This window comes from Xyrauchen texanus, chromosome 9 (assembly GCF_025860055.1).
Source record: "Xyrauchen texanus isolate HMW12.3.18 chromosome 9, RBS_HiC_50CHRs, whole genome shotgun sequence".
Lineage (NCBI taxonomy): Eukaryota > Metazoa > Chordata > Actinopteri > Cypriniformes > Catostomidae > Xyrauchen > Xyrauchen texanus.
In genome coordinates, this window is record NC_068284.1 from 39,498,315 (window position 1) to 39,512,681 (window position 14,367).

Genomic DNA, 14,367 nt, shown 5'->3' on the forward strand with positions numbered 1-14,367 from the left:
ATATGTGTGAGGATCAGACTAAAATTTTATTTTTATTTATTGAAAACTTTGCCTTGAATCCAAGCTCTAAAATGTGGGTATTTTCCAGATGTTCAAACCTGAGGCTTTCACATGAGGTGAGCAACATGAGGGTGAGTAGAATTGTAATTTTGTGGTGAACTATGCCTTTAAACACCACAGATCATTTACAGCTGTGCAAATACGTTTGAATTGCAGGTTCACTCATGTGTACAGTATATTTGCAAAAGAGTACTTTTGTGTAGCTTATATGTACATGTGTGTGTGTTACTGACCATTGACAGTGAGTGTGACCTCTGTCTCTCCGACGCCGATTCTGGGCACGATAGCTTTACACACATACTGTCCTGCATCTACCTGACTTACAGACTTCAGGAATAACTGATTACTATTACTAAGGACCTGAAGAGGAAAGAGTGGAACACAGACAGATAAGTTATCGTTATCGTTTGCCATTTATTTAATGTTTCTTGACGAACAGTAGGATATGTCTTTTTGTGTGGGTTTAGCAGACCCCATAAAAACATCCTCTTGGACCTGCTTAGAATAATGAATAATGATTTGGCATGTGTGTGTTTATTTTCTTTTGGTATAGTCGAAGAGCATATATAGGGTTTGGTGCATGTTCTTCCTTGTTAAAAAGACCAGCATTGCTAGGCATCAGCATACATTATGTTGTGTTATTTGGAAGCTGGTTCCAAGCGTCGAATGCTAGTGTCTCTGCAAGGCTTCTTAACTAGCAAGACTAACATGAACAACATGACCACTAGGTAGACCAGCAACAAACCAGCAAAAACCAGCTTGGATGAGCATGGAAATTCATGCTGAGCTAAACTTGTCTTTTTAGCAGGGATGGGACAGATGTTTGTTTTGGGTACCGCTAGTGTACATCTGCTGTACTACATTATTTTTTGGTAGTGCATTTTGTAGGGTGTATGGTGCATATCTAGTGTACACTCACCATACTAGAGCCCTTCTTGGTCCATGTGAGGGTGAGTGGAGGATTTCCTGCCCACTTACAATTGAGAGTGACATCAGAGTCAACATCAACTGTTACAGGCCTTGGCTCCACCACTAGAATCGGACCAACTATGAGAGAGAAAAAAAAAATGAACAGAGGAATGAATGTTAATGTCCATTACAGTCTCAAACATGTAATCTTTTCACATCACTCACATATCCAAAGACTAGCACAAAATGGTTTTATGTGCAATGGATTGTGAAAATGGTTACTGGAATTTTGCTCACTAGCTGCAGAATATATTCAGTCTATAAATAAGCCATTAGTAGAGTGATTTCCCCCCAAAATGGAAACACAGCATAATGAACTCTGGTACTAGATGTGGATAGGTGGCTGGATGGATGAATAAAGAAAAAAATGAATGGACGGTTGAAAGGAAAGGATGATAGATAGATGGATGGATGGAGGGATGGACGGAGATGATGATATGTGGATGGATGAAAAGGAGGATAGATGGATGGAGAGGATGATTTATGGATGGACAGGTGGATGGATGAATAAATTAATGTAGAGGAGGGTGGATGGAGAGGATGATATGTTGATGGATGAAGAGGATGAGGAGATGAATGACTGGATAGATAGATGACTGAAGAGAAGGATGAATTGAGAGATGAAGAGGAGGATGGATAGATGGATGGCTGGATTCAAGAGATACTCACAGTGAACGTCCACCAATATACTGACGTTTGTGCTGCCCACTGCATTAAAGACCAGGCAGGAAACAGGCTCAGTGAAGAACGAGTGATCTGCTGTTGTCTCAAACACACTTTCTCTCGCTCCGTCCAGAATCACACCTCCTTTAGCCCACCTACAACACACACACACAGGCAAATTAAGCACAGCACACCACTGACAACAGCATTTACACCCACACAACACACACTAACCTGTAGCCCATAATGGGAGGGTTGGCAGTGGCCTGGCAGGTAAAAGCAACTCTCTCTCCTTCTAAAACAGAGCGAGGCTCTATGGACAGAATGACAGTGGGAGGGTCTGAAGAGACAGAGATCATCAGGGTTCTGTTTTTGTTTTGGATGTAGAGTATGCTAGTACAGCAGAGTGAGTAGATGTACACACAAAAACACTTACGGTGGATGTTGAGGGTAACAGTGGCTCTTTTTCCTAGAGGGGCGGCCAGATTTGAGGCCATGCAGGTAAAATTTTGTCCTGTGTCTGTGTTTGCTGGCTGTATCTCCAGAAAACTCCGCGTTGTCACTCTCTTTCTGTCTGCTAACAGCTCCTGAGGGGGTTGGGGATTGAGAAATAGAGGCCATTAATAATGAAAGCTAACTGCTTTTGTGCAAGTGTGTGGTAAGAAAACATCTGTTTTTACATTTGTGTGTATATGTGTGAATGTACTTGTGTCACATATGCCCTGTTACCAGAGTCAAAAATCCTACAGGACATATTTAACATAAAATTTGAATATAAATTTGAAACAATCATAAAACTCTTGATGGGATAAAATAATAATTCTCTAAGAATCAAATAAGATCATACTGGATTAACCATGATCTATGTTGTTACATCATCTGACTTTGGGGGCTGGGAGCTTCTGCCACCGCCCTCCCCTCTAGAATCGCTACTGTCCAGTAGGATCTTAAAATGATCTCATTAGGATCCATGAGGATTAGTACCAATTTATGATAGAAAATCTATTAGGAATGCTGTACATTCATTCACTTTGAGTTTTTGTTGTCCTTACAAATGTATGGTAAATGGTCTGCACTTATATAGCACTATTTTTAACCTTAGAGGTTACCAATGCGCTTTACACTGTGTCCCAATCACCCATTCACAAACACATTCACACACCAATGACAGCAGTGCTGCCATGCAAGGTGCTAGCCTACCATTGCGAGCAACTTGGGGTTCAGTGTCTTGCCCAGGGCATGTGGAGTCGTGTGGGCCGGTAATCGAACCACCAACCCTGCGATTAGCAGCCGACCCGCTCTACCACCTGAGCCTCATATGTTTGTATGTTTCTGCATGTTTTTCACTTGTATGTCTGTGATCTTATGTTCACAAATGTCTGTTCTTTGTTAATGTAGCAATAGCTAGGGGACAAAATGGACTAAAACTGACAACCTATTTTCGGGACATTTTGGAACATCCTCAACTGGAAATGCAGAACGTTTTCTTTTAGGGTTAGGTTTAAGGTGCGGGTTAGGTTTAATCTATAGTAAATCCATTAGCTTGATATAAAAAAAAATAAAGTCTATGACATGTCCTCTGCTAAGTAACGTGTGTGTGTGTGTGTGTGTGTGTGTGTGTGTGTGTGTATGTATGTGTGTGTGTGTGTGTGAGAGAGAGAGTCTTCACTCACAGTGCTGGTATGAGCTCCCTCCACTGTAATCCCATCTTTGTACCATTCTATGGTTGACATTGGCTTTGCTCCTCTAGAAACACAGGTGAGGTTATATGAGGTTCCTGCAGTCAATAGGATCTCTGGAGAGCCCTCAATTACAGGACCTTCAGGGGGACTACACAGAAAGACAGACAACCAGAAAGATGGACAACAAGGCTGAAGGTGACCTGCACACTGTGATAAAATTTTTATATTTTAGATTAAATATTTATAAACACTTATTATGTTCAGTAAATTATATACAAAATACCATTCATACCACCAACATGAGAAAAAAAATGTTGTGCTCTGTGTACATTGTGTTCTACAGATGTGGAATTTGTGTTCCAGCATTGTTGTGCTACAAACACTTCAAGATTTGTATAATTAAAACAGTGTGCGTGGTAACGTGACCATAAAGTGATTTGATTTCTCAATAGTGAATGTGTAATGGAAATGTACACCTTTGTACATCATGTCAGTAAAGCTTTACATATAAAAAGGAGACAGAGAGAATAAAGTTGGCAAAATTGCTGTAAGGGAGCAGTGCAACTCTTATTAGTGTCCCTACAGAACAATTAATATTTAAATTAGATTGTACTGTGTATCAGTGGCTACGCTTGTAATGGAATACTAGTTGACTACATACTGCGCAGTGCATACTGTATACTGCATACTATTTTTTTTAAAATTTAATGTGAAAAGATACACAAGCAGTTATGCAATCATGTGTAAATTTATGAAAAATCAAATTGCTATTGACATGTCAAAATACATTGTTGTCACATGACTTCATAACACTGCACATTTAATTCAGTGAGTGCTTTTCCACTATCGCAGACCAAAAAAAAAGTATGCTATTTTGCATTTTTGATCCAATTATATGTAATAAATTCAAGCAAGTGATGTTAAAATAATGGCTGATATCGCTTTTGATTAATTCATTACACAGCAAATTGAAGATTAAGTTGACAGCATTGTATAATATGCTACACATTGTTGTATACAACATGCATACAGAACTTTTCCATACTGCACATAGCATATTAGTACAAATAGTATAATAGTATGCTATTTTGAACATAGTCATGTGTACTCACTCAGAACAGACAATTTGGCTCTTCTGGACCTCAGAGCGGCTTCTGTGGCTTGACACTCGTACAGCGAGTCATCTGACAAGTCTGCTGACGTGATCTCTAGATTATACTGTCCAACATCCATTATACGCAATACACGATACCGCGGCCATGCTGAAAAACACACATGCATTTTGTTGCTATACAATCACCATCACATTATAGACAATGAACTGCCATCTCTGGGTTCCTTGTATGTGTCATTGTGGATTGGGCAAGTGTTTCTGTTTTTTGTAAAAAATTGATGCCCTTTCCTTTCTAATGATGCTGTTAAGACTTCTCTGTAAGTGCTGGAAAATTCCCAGCATAACCCATATACACAATTAAATTCATAATTGAACTGAATGCATGAATGTTGCTGTTTTATGGATATCATTTCAGCTCATTATTAATAGACAGCTCAAATGCATCCAACAAATGGCAATAACTCAAGCTAATGTACAATTTCAAAACCCCCATACAGATTTCCGACAAATAAAATTGATTATTAGACAATCAGTGTAATAATACATACACATGCAGCATTTACTGGCAAACACACTTATTCACATCTTTTGTTGTGTCTTGCAGTACATGTGTTCGTCAGCAGAGGGCAGCACACCAGCACATTGGCATTCTGACTGCACACTCTCTCTCTCTCTCACACACACAAACTATGACATCATTGATCTGGATACCAGGAGGACAAAAGTATTGGCAATGATTACATCATCCTTTGGCTCAACCAATCACCAAGCAGATGTTTAACCTGTGTGTGTGTTTGCACTTCTATATGTGTATGTGTCTGAGATTAGAACGCAGACAAAAGATCAACATGTCAAAACACAGACAAAAAGGAAATGAAACAGAGGACAAAGAGAAAATAGCAATGTCTGGACAATGAAAGAAAAACACATGAAGAATGAATTCTTGCATCATTTTTTTAAAGGAGGGGGAAAACATTTACACTTCATGGCCAAAAATATGTGGACACCCCCTTCTAATTAATGGGTTTGGCTATTCCAGTAATTTCCAGCTTGGGGAGGATTTTTTTTTATTTATTTTTTTGTTCTATTATGACATTGTCCCTATGCACAAAACGAGGTCCATAAAGAAATGGTTTACTGAGGCTGATGTGGAAGAACTTGTTTGGCGTGCAAAAAACTAGTGACCTTTGAGATGAACCCCAACATAAGTGCCTGATCTCACTGATGCTCTTGTGTCTGAATGGTAGCAAATCCCTGCAGTCATGTTCCAACATCTTCCAGCATGTTCCAGCAGCAAATGGAGGGATTATTGCCCATGGTTTTCAAATTAAATGTTCAACAAGCATTTCATGTTGTTTGGGTGTGCACATACTTTTGGCCATGTATTGTATGTTTTATTGACATGGTCCATGTTAGTGTGATCGATTGATTGTGTGTGTTTGTGTGCTCACCCCTCAGGTCCTCTCCGATGCCAAGAGCGAGCCCGTCTTTGGTCCATTGTACAATGCCGGTATAGTTAAACACCACACAGGACAGAACCACTCTTTCCCCAACCACAACAGACTGATCTGCAGGCTCCTGCGAGAACCGCGGACCGCAAAATACTGAGAGACACAGACAAAGAGAGAGAGAGAGAGAGAGAGATGAGGCTCCACCTTAAATAATAAAAGGTTAGTTTACCCCCCCTCCATAAAAAATTATTTTGTCATAATTTATTTAACCTGATGTTGTTCCAGTCACAATCACTTTTATTGAATGATAAAAGATGCAATTAAATTAAATGGTGACTGAGGCTGCCAGTCCCTAACATTCTGCCTAACGTCTGCTTTTTTATTCCTTAAACTCCTTTTAAGAAGGTCGAGTTTGAAACAACATGAGTAAATACCATAGTATCCCCTAACATATATCATCAAAAAGGAGTTTACTAAAAAGTTCATTTTAACAAACATATATCAGACACAGGCACTTGAGGCCAAATCCCAAATATTTTCACGATTACGTCATTGGCGAAGACATATTTCTAAAAATTTCGTCACTCTTCCTTTCTCTCCCCCTCAGGATCACTCCACTCCTCCAGGATTATTGGTAACAGTCCAATTAGCTAATTAAGGCAAAAGTCGTTAATATAAAGGAGGAAAAAAAGAAAGTGTTCACCTCCAGAGAATTTCACTTAAAGTCATAAAACTCTTCCTCACACAAAAACAGTTCACCCAAAAATGACAACTCTGCTATCATTTACTCACCCTCATCCAAACCCAAACCAAATCTAATAATTTACTCACCCTTGTTCCAAACTTGTTTTACTTTCTTTCATTCATGGATCATGAAAAAAGAAATGCAGAAGAATGTACTGGATGCTTTTTTTTGTTTCCATATCACAAAACTAAGTGGGTCCAGAGGCTGTAAGGTTCCAAAGTGACAAAGAAAACACCATTAAATAAAAAAATAAAATAAAAAGCACCATTACAACTCATTTTAATCTATAGCTTTGTGTGAAAACATTTTAAGTTGCTGAAGCTCTACAATGGACTTCAAAAGTCACATGGACACCATCGATGCCATTTGATGCCAAACACCATATGTTTTTGAATATTGTGACCAAACGCCTTTAATGACAATGACACACTATTTACTGAAAATCAAATAAGACTTTCAATTTTAACTATGAAAATCCATTATAAAAATACAAATTATTTCATGTTTAAAACTGAAAATCTACACAGATTTAAATAAACATAGAAAATGTAAATATTGATTGTGTGAAATTATTATTTTTGCCAAATGAGCAAAAACTTATATTATTTGTGTGTATTCATTTGTGTTTATTTAGAATAAATACAATTTTAGCTAAGCAAGACAAATGAATAATTAAAAATGTTCCCATTCCCATCGTTTCCACCTCAGAATAGAGAATTTGAGATATAGTGGAAATGACATGGTGAGTGGGAATTTTCATGACTTCTCCTTTAATACATATACACTCACTGAGCACTTTATTAGGAACACCTGTACACCTACTTATTCATGCAATTATATAATCAGCCATTCGTGGCATCAGCGCAATACATAAAATCACACAGATACTGGTCAGGACCTTCCGAACGCTCAAAGTATCTTCATTGGTTAACTATTCATCAGTGATGAAGATGTGCCCTTAGAACAAAGACTAAACATCTGATGTCTGATTCATAGACTGGTTCGTCGTCTGCGAGTCTATCCGTGTGTATTTTCAGAAACTCTGAAGTATTTCCAAATGCTACAGTATAAGGAAAACATCCCTAAACTACTGCTGCCAAATTTTAAGCATTTAGAAAAGGAGAGCCAGCAAGTGCAAACGTCATTGAGAGACAGAGAGAGAGAGAAACGTTACAGACATGATTACAATAAAAATTAAGCAACTGGAGCAGGATTTAGATGATTTTCACTTTTTGAGTTGCAGGCCAATGTTAATGACTTTATACTTAAAACATGTTTTTAAAAAGGGGAGATTAAAGGAGCTGTAAGTGATTTATTTTGTCATATTTTATGGAATGGTATGCAGAAAATGTTCCTTCTCCCTGAAATATATCATTGAAATAAGTGTCTCGAGATACCTCACTATGAAAATCCTGTCTCTGTGACAGCACTGTATAAACAGCAAAATACTAAGTTATTGTTTCTGGTTAGTCTTAGGCTATGAAGTGGTGATCTGAAAATCATCCTTCTTGTGTTATGTCTGTTTTATTGTTATAATGTTATGGCGCAGTGTCTGTTTAACATAAATGTGTTGGGAGTGTGTGTACACAACCACCTTATAATGATAAAAATCCACCCAATCCTTTTTTCTTTTTTTTTGTATCTGTCTCACTGTCACAGAACAAGCAGATTCTGTATAAAAGTAAAGTCACTTTGTACAGGCCCAGCCCATGACTGCTGACGGACACTGCCGACGGACATGTCTGTTTGTGTTGTTTTGTTATAACACATAGCGAACATTGTAACAGTATTTCTGTGTGTTGCTCATCCATTGTTGCAAAACTGCTGAAAAAACTGTACATTTATATAAATAAATGTATCAAATAACCATTTGGAATCTTCCTGGTTCATTCTCAAAGTTGTTACTTCTGACGGAGTCTCTCCCTCATCAGTGTCTGACTCTGGTTCACACATATAGGACTGAACACCACTATTTTCACTGTCAGTCATATTGCTATTGATGTCTAGTTATCTGAAGCAGAGATGTCAAAACTCCGCCCTATTCTGGATATGGGGCGGGGAGCACCAGCTCATTTGCATTTAAAGACACACAAAAACAGCTAGTTTTTATTCCCACCCAAAAATGGGCATTTTCAACATGGTATAATAAATTATCAGTAGAGTATTTTGAGCTGAAAATTCACAGACACATTCTGGGGACACCAAAGATTTAAATTATATCTTCTGAAAAGGGGCATAATTGGTGTCCTTTAAGAAATTTAGGCTGCCCTGTTTGTTAAATTTTCTTTGTGAATTCAGGTTAAGATTGTTGTCTTCGGTGGTCAGATTAGTTAATTGCTGCTGTTTATTTCAGTGGTTCTGAACTGTAGGAAGAGTGACGTATGGGGCCTATGATGGTGAAACATATAGCCAGCTGGTAGTATTTTCTTTTTCTTTTTGTTGTGTCAAAACAAGCTCTTCTGGCACTATGGCTATATTTGTGTTATATGAGCAATATTACTGTCCTGAATTTAAAACAATTTGGTCATGAAGTTCACCATTTTGACATCATTGTTTCCATTGACTGTTGGGTTCTAAGTCAACATTTTACATCTGTATAGTTTCCGTGACATTACAGCCACCCGTATAATGTGTTTTGGGCACAGCATTTAATAATGTGTCTTGAACATTTTTGAAGCTTGCCCAGTCTCAATGTCCACGGCACGTGCCTGGAAAGAAAACACTACTGCTCTACTGTTCTGCGACGGTCTCATCACTGTCTTTGGAGGGTGTTGTTTTGGAAAGAAGGGGCGTTTCTAATTTAACGGCTCAGTCTTGTGGAAGCTCCAGAATGGCTAAAATCACTTACAGCACCTACTGACTATTTTTAGAATGTTTAGCCTTTAAAATCTAACTGCCATTATACTAAGGTATGGTCAGAGACTATTTAGCAGAGACGGGCCACTTCTATTAATATGAATGGGAGAAATTGGAATGGCCAACAGTCAAAGGATGTAAAAAGGAAGTCCCACCTTACAAGTAAAAGAGCCAATCACCTTTTAGATACAGACATCGCCATCGCCTAGGTCAATCAACTCCAGAACACACATGCGTATTAGCTATACAAGCCGAGTGTAAAGGGATTAATGGAAAGGAGGCGGTGAGAACCGGCTTGACAATATAAATACATACTTAATGACAAACTTAACCCAAAAGACACAAACACATATGACGGACAGCTGCCCGTAAACGCACTCTCTCTGTCGCACCACCATCCGTTTATCCCTCTCGGAGGCTTGATTAGCCTGATAAGGGGCCAGGTGTGTAGAATCACGACCTGGCCCCGCCCTCCGCTCTGTTACATCGAAAAAAATTTAGTTTTTGCGTAATCTGAGGTAAAGAAACACAATTTATGATACCAGTGTTGTGAGATTTTACTGCTGATTTGAAACATATTCTTTAATCGTAATCTTGACCAACCATTTTAGAGATTTTGGTCTTTCCCCATTCATTAGCCTCACATTCATGACTAGAAATAGCTTCTCGAGTGCATTCCAAAGATGGCTGCCAGTGAACTGACTTGCAAGAAAAACATAGGTACTTCAAAGTCCCTTTCAAGGCAAGTCATTTCGCTCAGAGGCCATCTTTAGAATGTTCCCGGGCAGGCTGGACAGCTATCTTCTATGTAAACAAGTAGCATAAGCGTGCAGCTCCTATCTACTCGAATGGGGAAAGACAGAAATCTCCAAAACAGCTGGTCAAGATTACAATCAAAGAACGTAGCTTTTTTAGCTCAGTTCACATTAAAAAATGCAATTTTTCAAGCTAGTTTAGCTAATGCACATGCACACTCAAGTTGATTGACAGGCAATGTCTGTATCTAAAAGGTGATTGGCTATTAAAAGGTGATGGCGATTGGACTTCCTGTTCTACATCCGTTACCAGTGGTATTCCAATTTCTCCCATTCATTTTAATAGAAGTGTTCCGTTTCTGCTAAATAGTCTCTGGTATGGTCCAGTAATTTAATAGCACAAGCGGCATTCCAAGAGTGCTTATATTTAGTATAAAAGCACTAGAACTTTTCACTGTCTGTATCACTCTGCTTTCCGATAAATTGTCCATCAGTCTGTGCATTGCTCAGTGACATGCAATGGTTAAAGTATGTTCATTGGTGGAGCAAAAGTAACTGGCCATATTGTTTATTTATGAAATTATGAATTGTTGATGCTGCTCTTTTTTCAATATAATAAAAGTGAATGTGTCTTTAGTGTTCCACAGAAGAAAAAAAGTCATACAGTTTGGGAACAGCATGAGGGTGAATAAATTAGATCAGAATTTTTATTTTGGGGAAAACTATCCTTTCAAAAGTTGTAAACAGTGTAATTACACATAATTTCTAAGTTCAACTTCTACAAGTTACATTTTCTAGAAACTTCTCATAACCTTAGTCAGTGTCTTTCTTTATTCTATTCTCAGAAGATAAAACAGTCTGAGTTTGTATGTTGCCTTCAATCCAGTTTTTTATTTGTTTTTTACAAATCCATTTTCACACAAACACTTTCTCATTTATTTCCCTTCCATCTGCTTCTAGCCATATTTTATTCACTCTTTCATTTCAATTCTCTGCTGCGCTAATTGCTTTTTAAGTGTAGTAAACATGCTAACCTCTCTGCACACATCAGCTCTCATTAACATCAATGAGTGAGCACAGTGCCTGCGCACATTCATACTGTATCTACTGTAAAGTTTGGGGACAAAATTGTCCCCAAAGGTGTGCGAAAACTTACAAAAAGCTCCCTTTGGGGACAGTCAGGGACTTCCTCAATCAGAAAATTGATTCACAAATTGAATGTATGGGTGGGTTGTTTTTCTTTTTTCCAACAGTGCCTACAAGGGTAGTCAAAAACTGAAATCACTCACATTGTGGATACATAAGGAAAACTGCTTAATAAACATACAAAATAATGCAAAAAGTTCGGGTTAGGGCATAGAAAAGTCAATGGAGAGTTCCCATCCTGAAAAACTAAACAAATGTCTGTCCTGACTCCTATTGTTCCAGTTTGTCTTTCTCCTTATCTACCTGCTGTAAAGCTGCTTGTGCTTGTATGTGGGTCTATATTTCTTTTTCTGTTTTATGATCTCTATAGCAAAAGTGTGAATGGAGCTCCTTCACTGTCTCCCACCCAATCCTGATGGAAATGTCAGTGGAACAAATGAGAGACACAAACACAAAACTTTCATTTTTACTTTTATTTTCAATCTTTATATCTCCTGACTCCAACCCCTCTCCTTCCTCCTTTAAATACCCTTATCTTTTATCTTTCTCCTCCTCTTTTGCTCCTTTTTATTGCCAGTGTTCTTGCACTTGTGTTTAGATTACTCCTCTACCTCCTCCATCTCTTCTAGTCACTCTGTCCATTCATACAGTACATTCACACCTTTGAGTCGATGATGTGCACTTTCCTTTGTCTTCCCCTCTGAATTCTAGGCTACACCTTTCTTTCACACCTGTGCTTTTTTCTTTCTTCGATCCATGTTCCAATTCATCTTCGTTAAAGTTTTCTTAATCTCCCTCCTTCAGTTATTTTCCTTTCTTTCTTTCTCTAATAATTTCTCTCTTTCTCTAATTAACACATATATATTCTCTATCTTACAGAATGTTTAAAATAGTGTAGAAATTTATTGTAAACGTAATTTAAAAATGATGAAGGCACATGTTTCATAGGCTCCATTTACACCTGGTACTAAGATGTGTTTCGGGTGATCCGATTAGAAGTGGTCAGTGCTAAATACAAAAAACATGACCACAAAAACCATGTACAGAGGTAGTAAAAAAAAACACATGTGACCACATCACATTTGAGGTGTAAAAGCTAATCCATCCTGATGCATCCGGTCAACCAACCGCCAAGTGTTTAACATTTTGCTAGATTGTTTTTCAAGAGTTTTAAATTTTGCCGGTTATGTGCGGATTTGTAAGGAAATAATTGTTAGATCAGAAAATTTGAAAAGTACATACATAGGGGGCCTGGGTAGCTCAGCAAGTAAATACGCTGACTACCACACCTGGAGTCACAAGTTCGAATACAGGGCGTGCTGAGTGACTCCAGTCAGGCTTCCTAAGCAACCAATTTGTATTTTTCTCCCCAATTTGGAATGCCCAATTCCCAATAAACTTTAAGTACTCGTGGTGGCATAGTGACTCACCTCAATCTGGGTGACTAAAATATATATATATTTTTTATTGTAATAGCTACACATGTATACCAAACTCTGTGTAAAGTACTTACCAAAAACAACAAACCACAGTACTCAAAAGCACAAAATCGCACACATGCCACACAATATCTAATGTAAATACCAGCATGTTGTGTACATGGGTAATAAGGTATGAGACATTCTGCAAAACCACTCAAATATCCCTCAGCATACTAGGGGGCCTCAAGGGGCCCTGGTGACCCTCAGATTTAGCTGTTGCACAGAAACAGAACAGCGTAAAAGATTTTCCAAATGTCCTTTATTTCATTAATATTTATTTTCACACATCCATCTCGTCCCAGGAATCCAAAGTATAAAGTGATGCTCAAAGGAGCAGATGAGAAAGAGATTTAACCCCAGAGAAATGCTGCTGAAACATCTTAATCTCCTCTCTGATATGTGTGTGTGTGCATACCAGTCTATTTTCAATTTAAAAACAAAATTTATGCTGAAATCAGCTTTCAGTGTTGGTTGACTCTGTGATTAGTAAGCGTGAGGAATGAGTTTAATAAGTGTCTGAAATGGGGGAGTTGCGAGTTGCCATGCGAGGTTCAGACGTGTGAAAGGCGAGCTCTGCGCACTTAGCTAGTTTTAACACTATTAATGTCATAAACTGGTGAGATTCGATACACTCTGTTCCATAACTGTTCTAGGAGGACAATATGTCAAAGAATTGAACATCATCTGGCTCTGGAGACAATAAAAGACACTTACGTTCTCAAGCTGTTTATTCCACCTATTGGCTGGAGTTTGTTATAGAGATTATCTTATGTTGTGTCACACACAATTTGTATAGAAACATCAGACTTGAGCAATCCGACGACAATGTTGTTGCGAGGTTTCTCGTAGGTGTGCATGCATGGACTGTTTGAGTTTAGAGGGAAGGACGCCAGTTGGCGTTTGTTTGGTTTGATAGAAATTTGGGGTTTGATGGTTGCACTAATGTTGGAATATGGTCTTTATAATTTAGTTTTTAACACACAAACTATTTTTCTATCATGCCAAAATGTAAAATGTTAATATGAGTGAATTATCTCTCTCCATGTGGAATGTGAATTGGTTGGGGCACCCCATAAAAAGAAGGAAAGTTATTTCACTACTTAACAGTAAGAAATATGATATAGTGTTTCTTCAAGAAATGCATCTTTCCCTGCAGGAAGCTGAAAATTGTAGGAAAATATGGTGTGGACACAAGAAAGAGCAGTGGAGTCATTAAACTAAGTAAGCATCTACAATTCAAATGTCTCAAAATGTAGGAAGAGTCATTATTGTTATAGTAGGAGAATATAGTATATTTCAGGGGCAAAGTCATATTTTGGCTAATATTTACACCTCTAACGTTAATGATCAGGGCTTTTTTTATAGATATTGAAGGGATGTTGCAAGCCGCTGGCACCCCTCATGATATAATATTGGGAGGAGACTTTAATCTTTTGATGGATTCA

At 38.1% G+C, this 14,367-nt stretch overlaps 1 protein-coding gene across 1 annotated transcript in view; it reads right to left on the bottom strand.

Annotated features, from left to right (window-relative positions):
• LOC127649212 (kin of IRRE-like protein 1) overlaps positions 1-14,367 on the bottom strand; it is a 52,517-nt gene that overhangs the window by 15,767 nt on the left and 22,383 nt on the right. Inside the window, exons 2-9 of the mRNA XM_052134216.1 lie at positions 5,940-6,092; positions 4,483-4,636; positions 3,366-3,522; positions 2,129-2,279; positions 1,927-2,032; positions 1,699-1,847; positions 980-1,107; positions 294-420 (exon numbers count right to left, since the gene is read on the bottom strand). Coding sequence (XP_051990176.1) covers positions 294-420; positions 980-1,107; positions 1,699-1,847; positions 1,927-2,032; positions 2,129-2,279; positions 3,366-3,522; positions 4,483-4,636; positions 5,940-6,092 — 1,125 coding nt within the window. The remainder of the gene's footprint in view (positions 1-293; positions 421-979; positions 1,108-1,698; positions 1,848-1,926; positions 2,033-2,128; positions 2,280-3,365; positions 3,523-4,482; positions 4,637-5,939; positions 6,093-14,367) is intronic.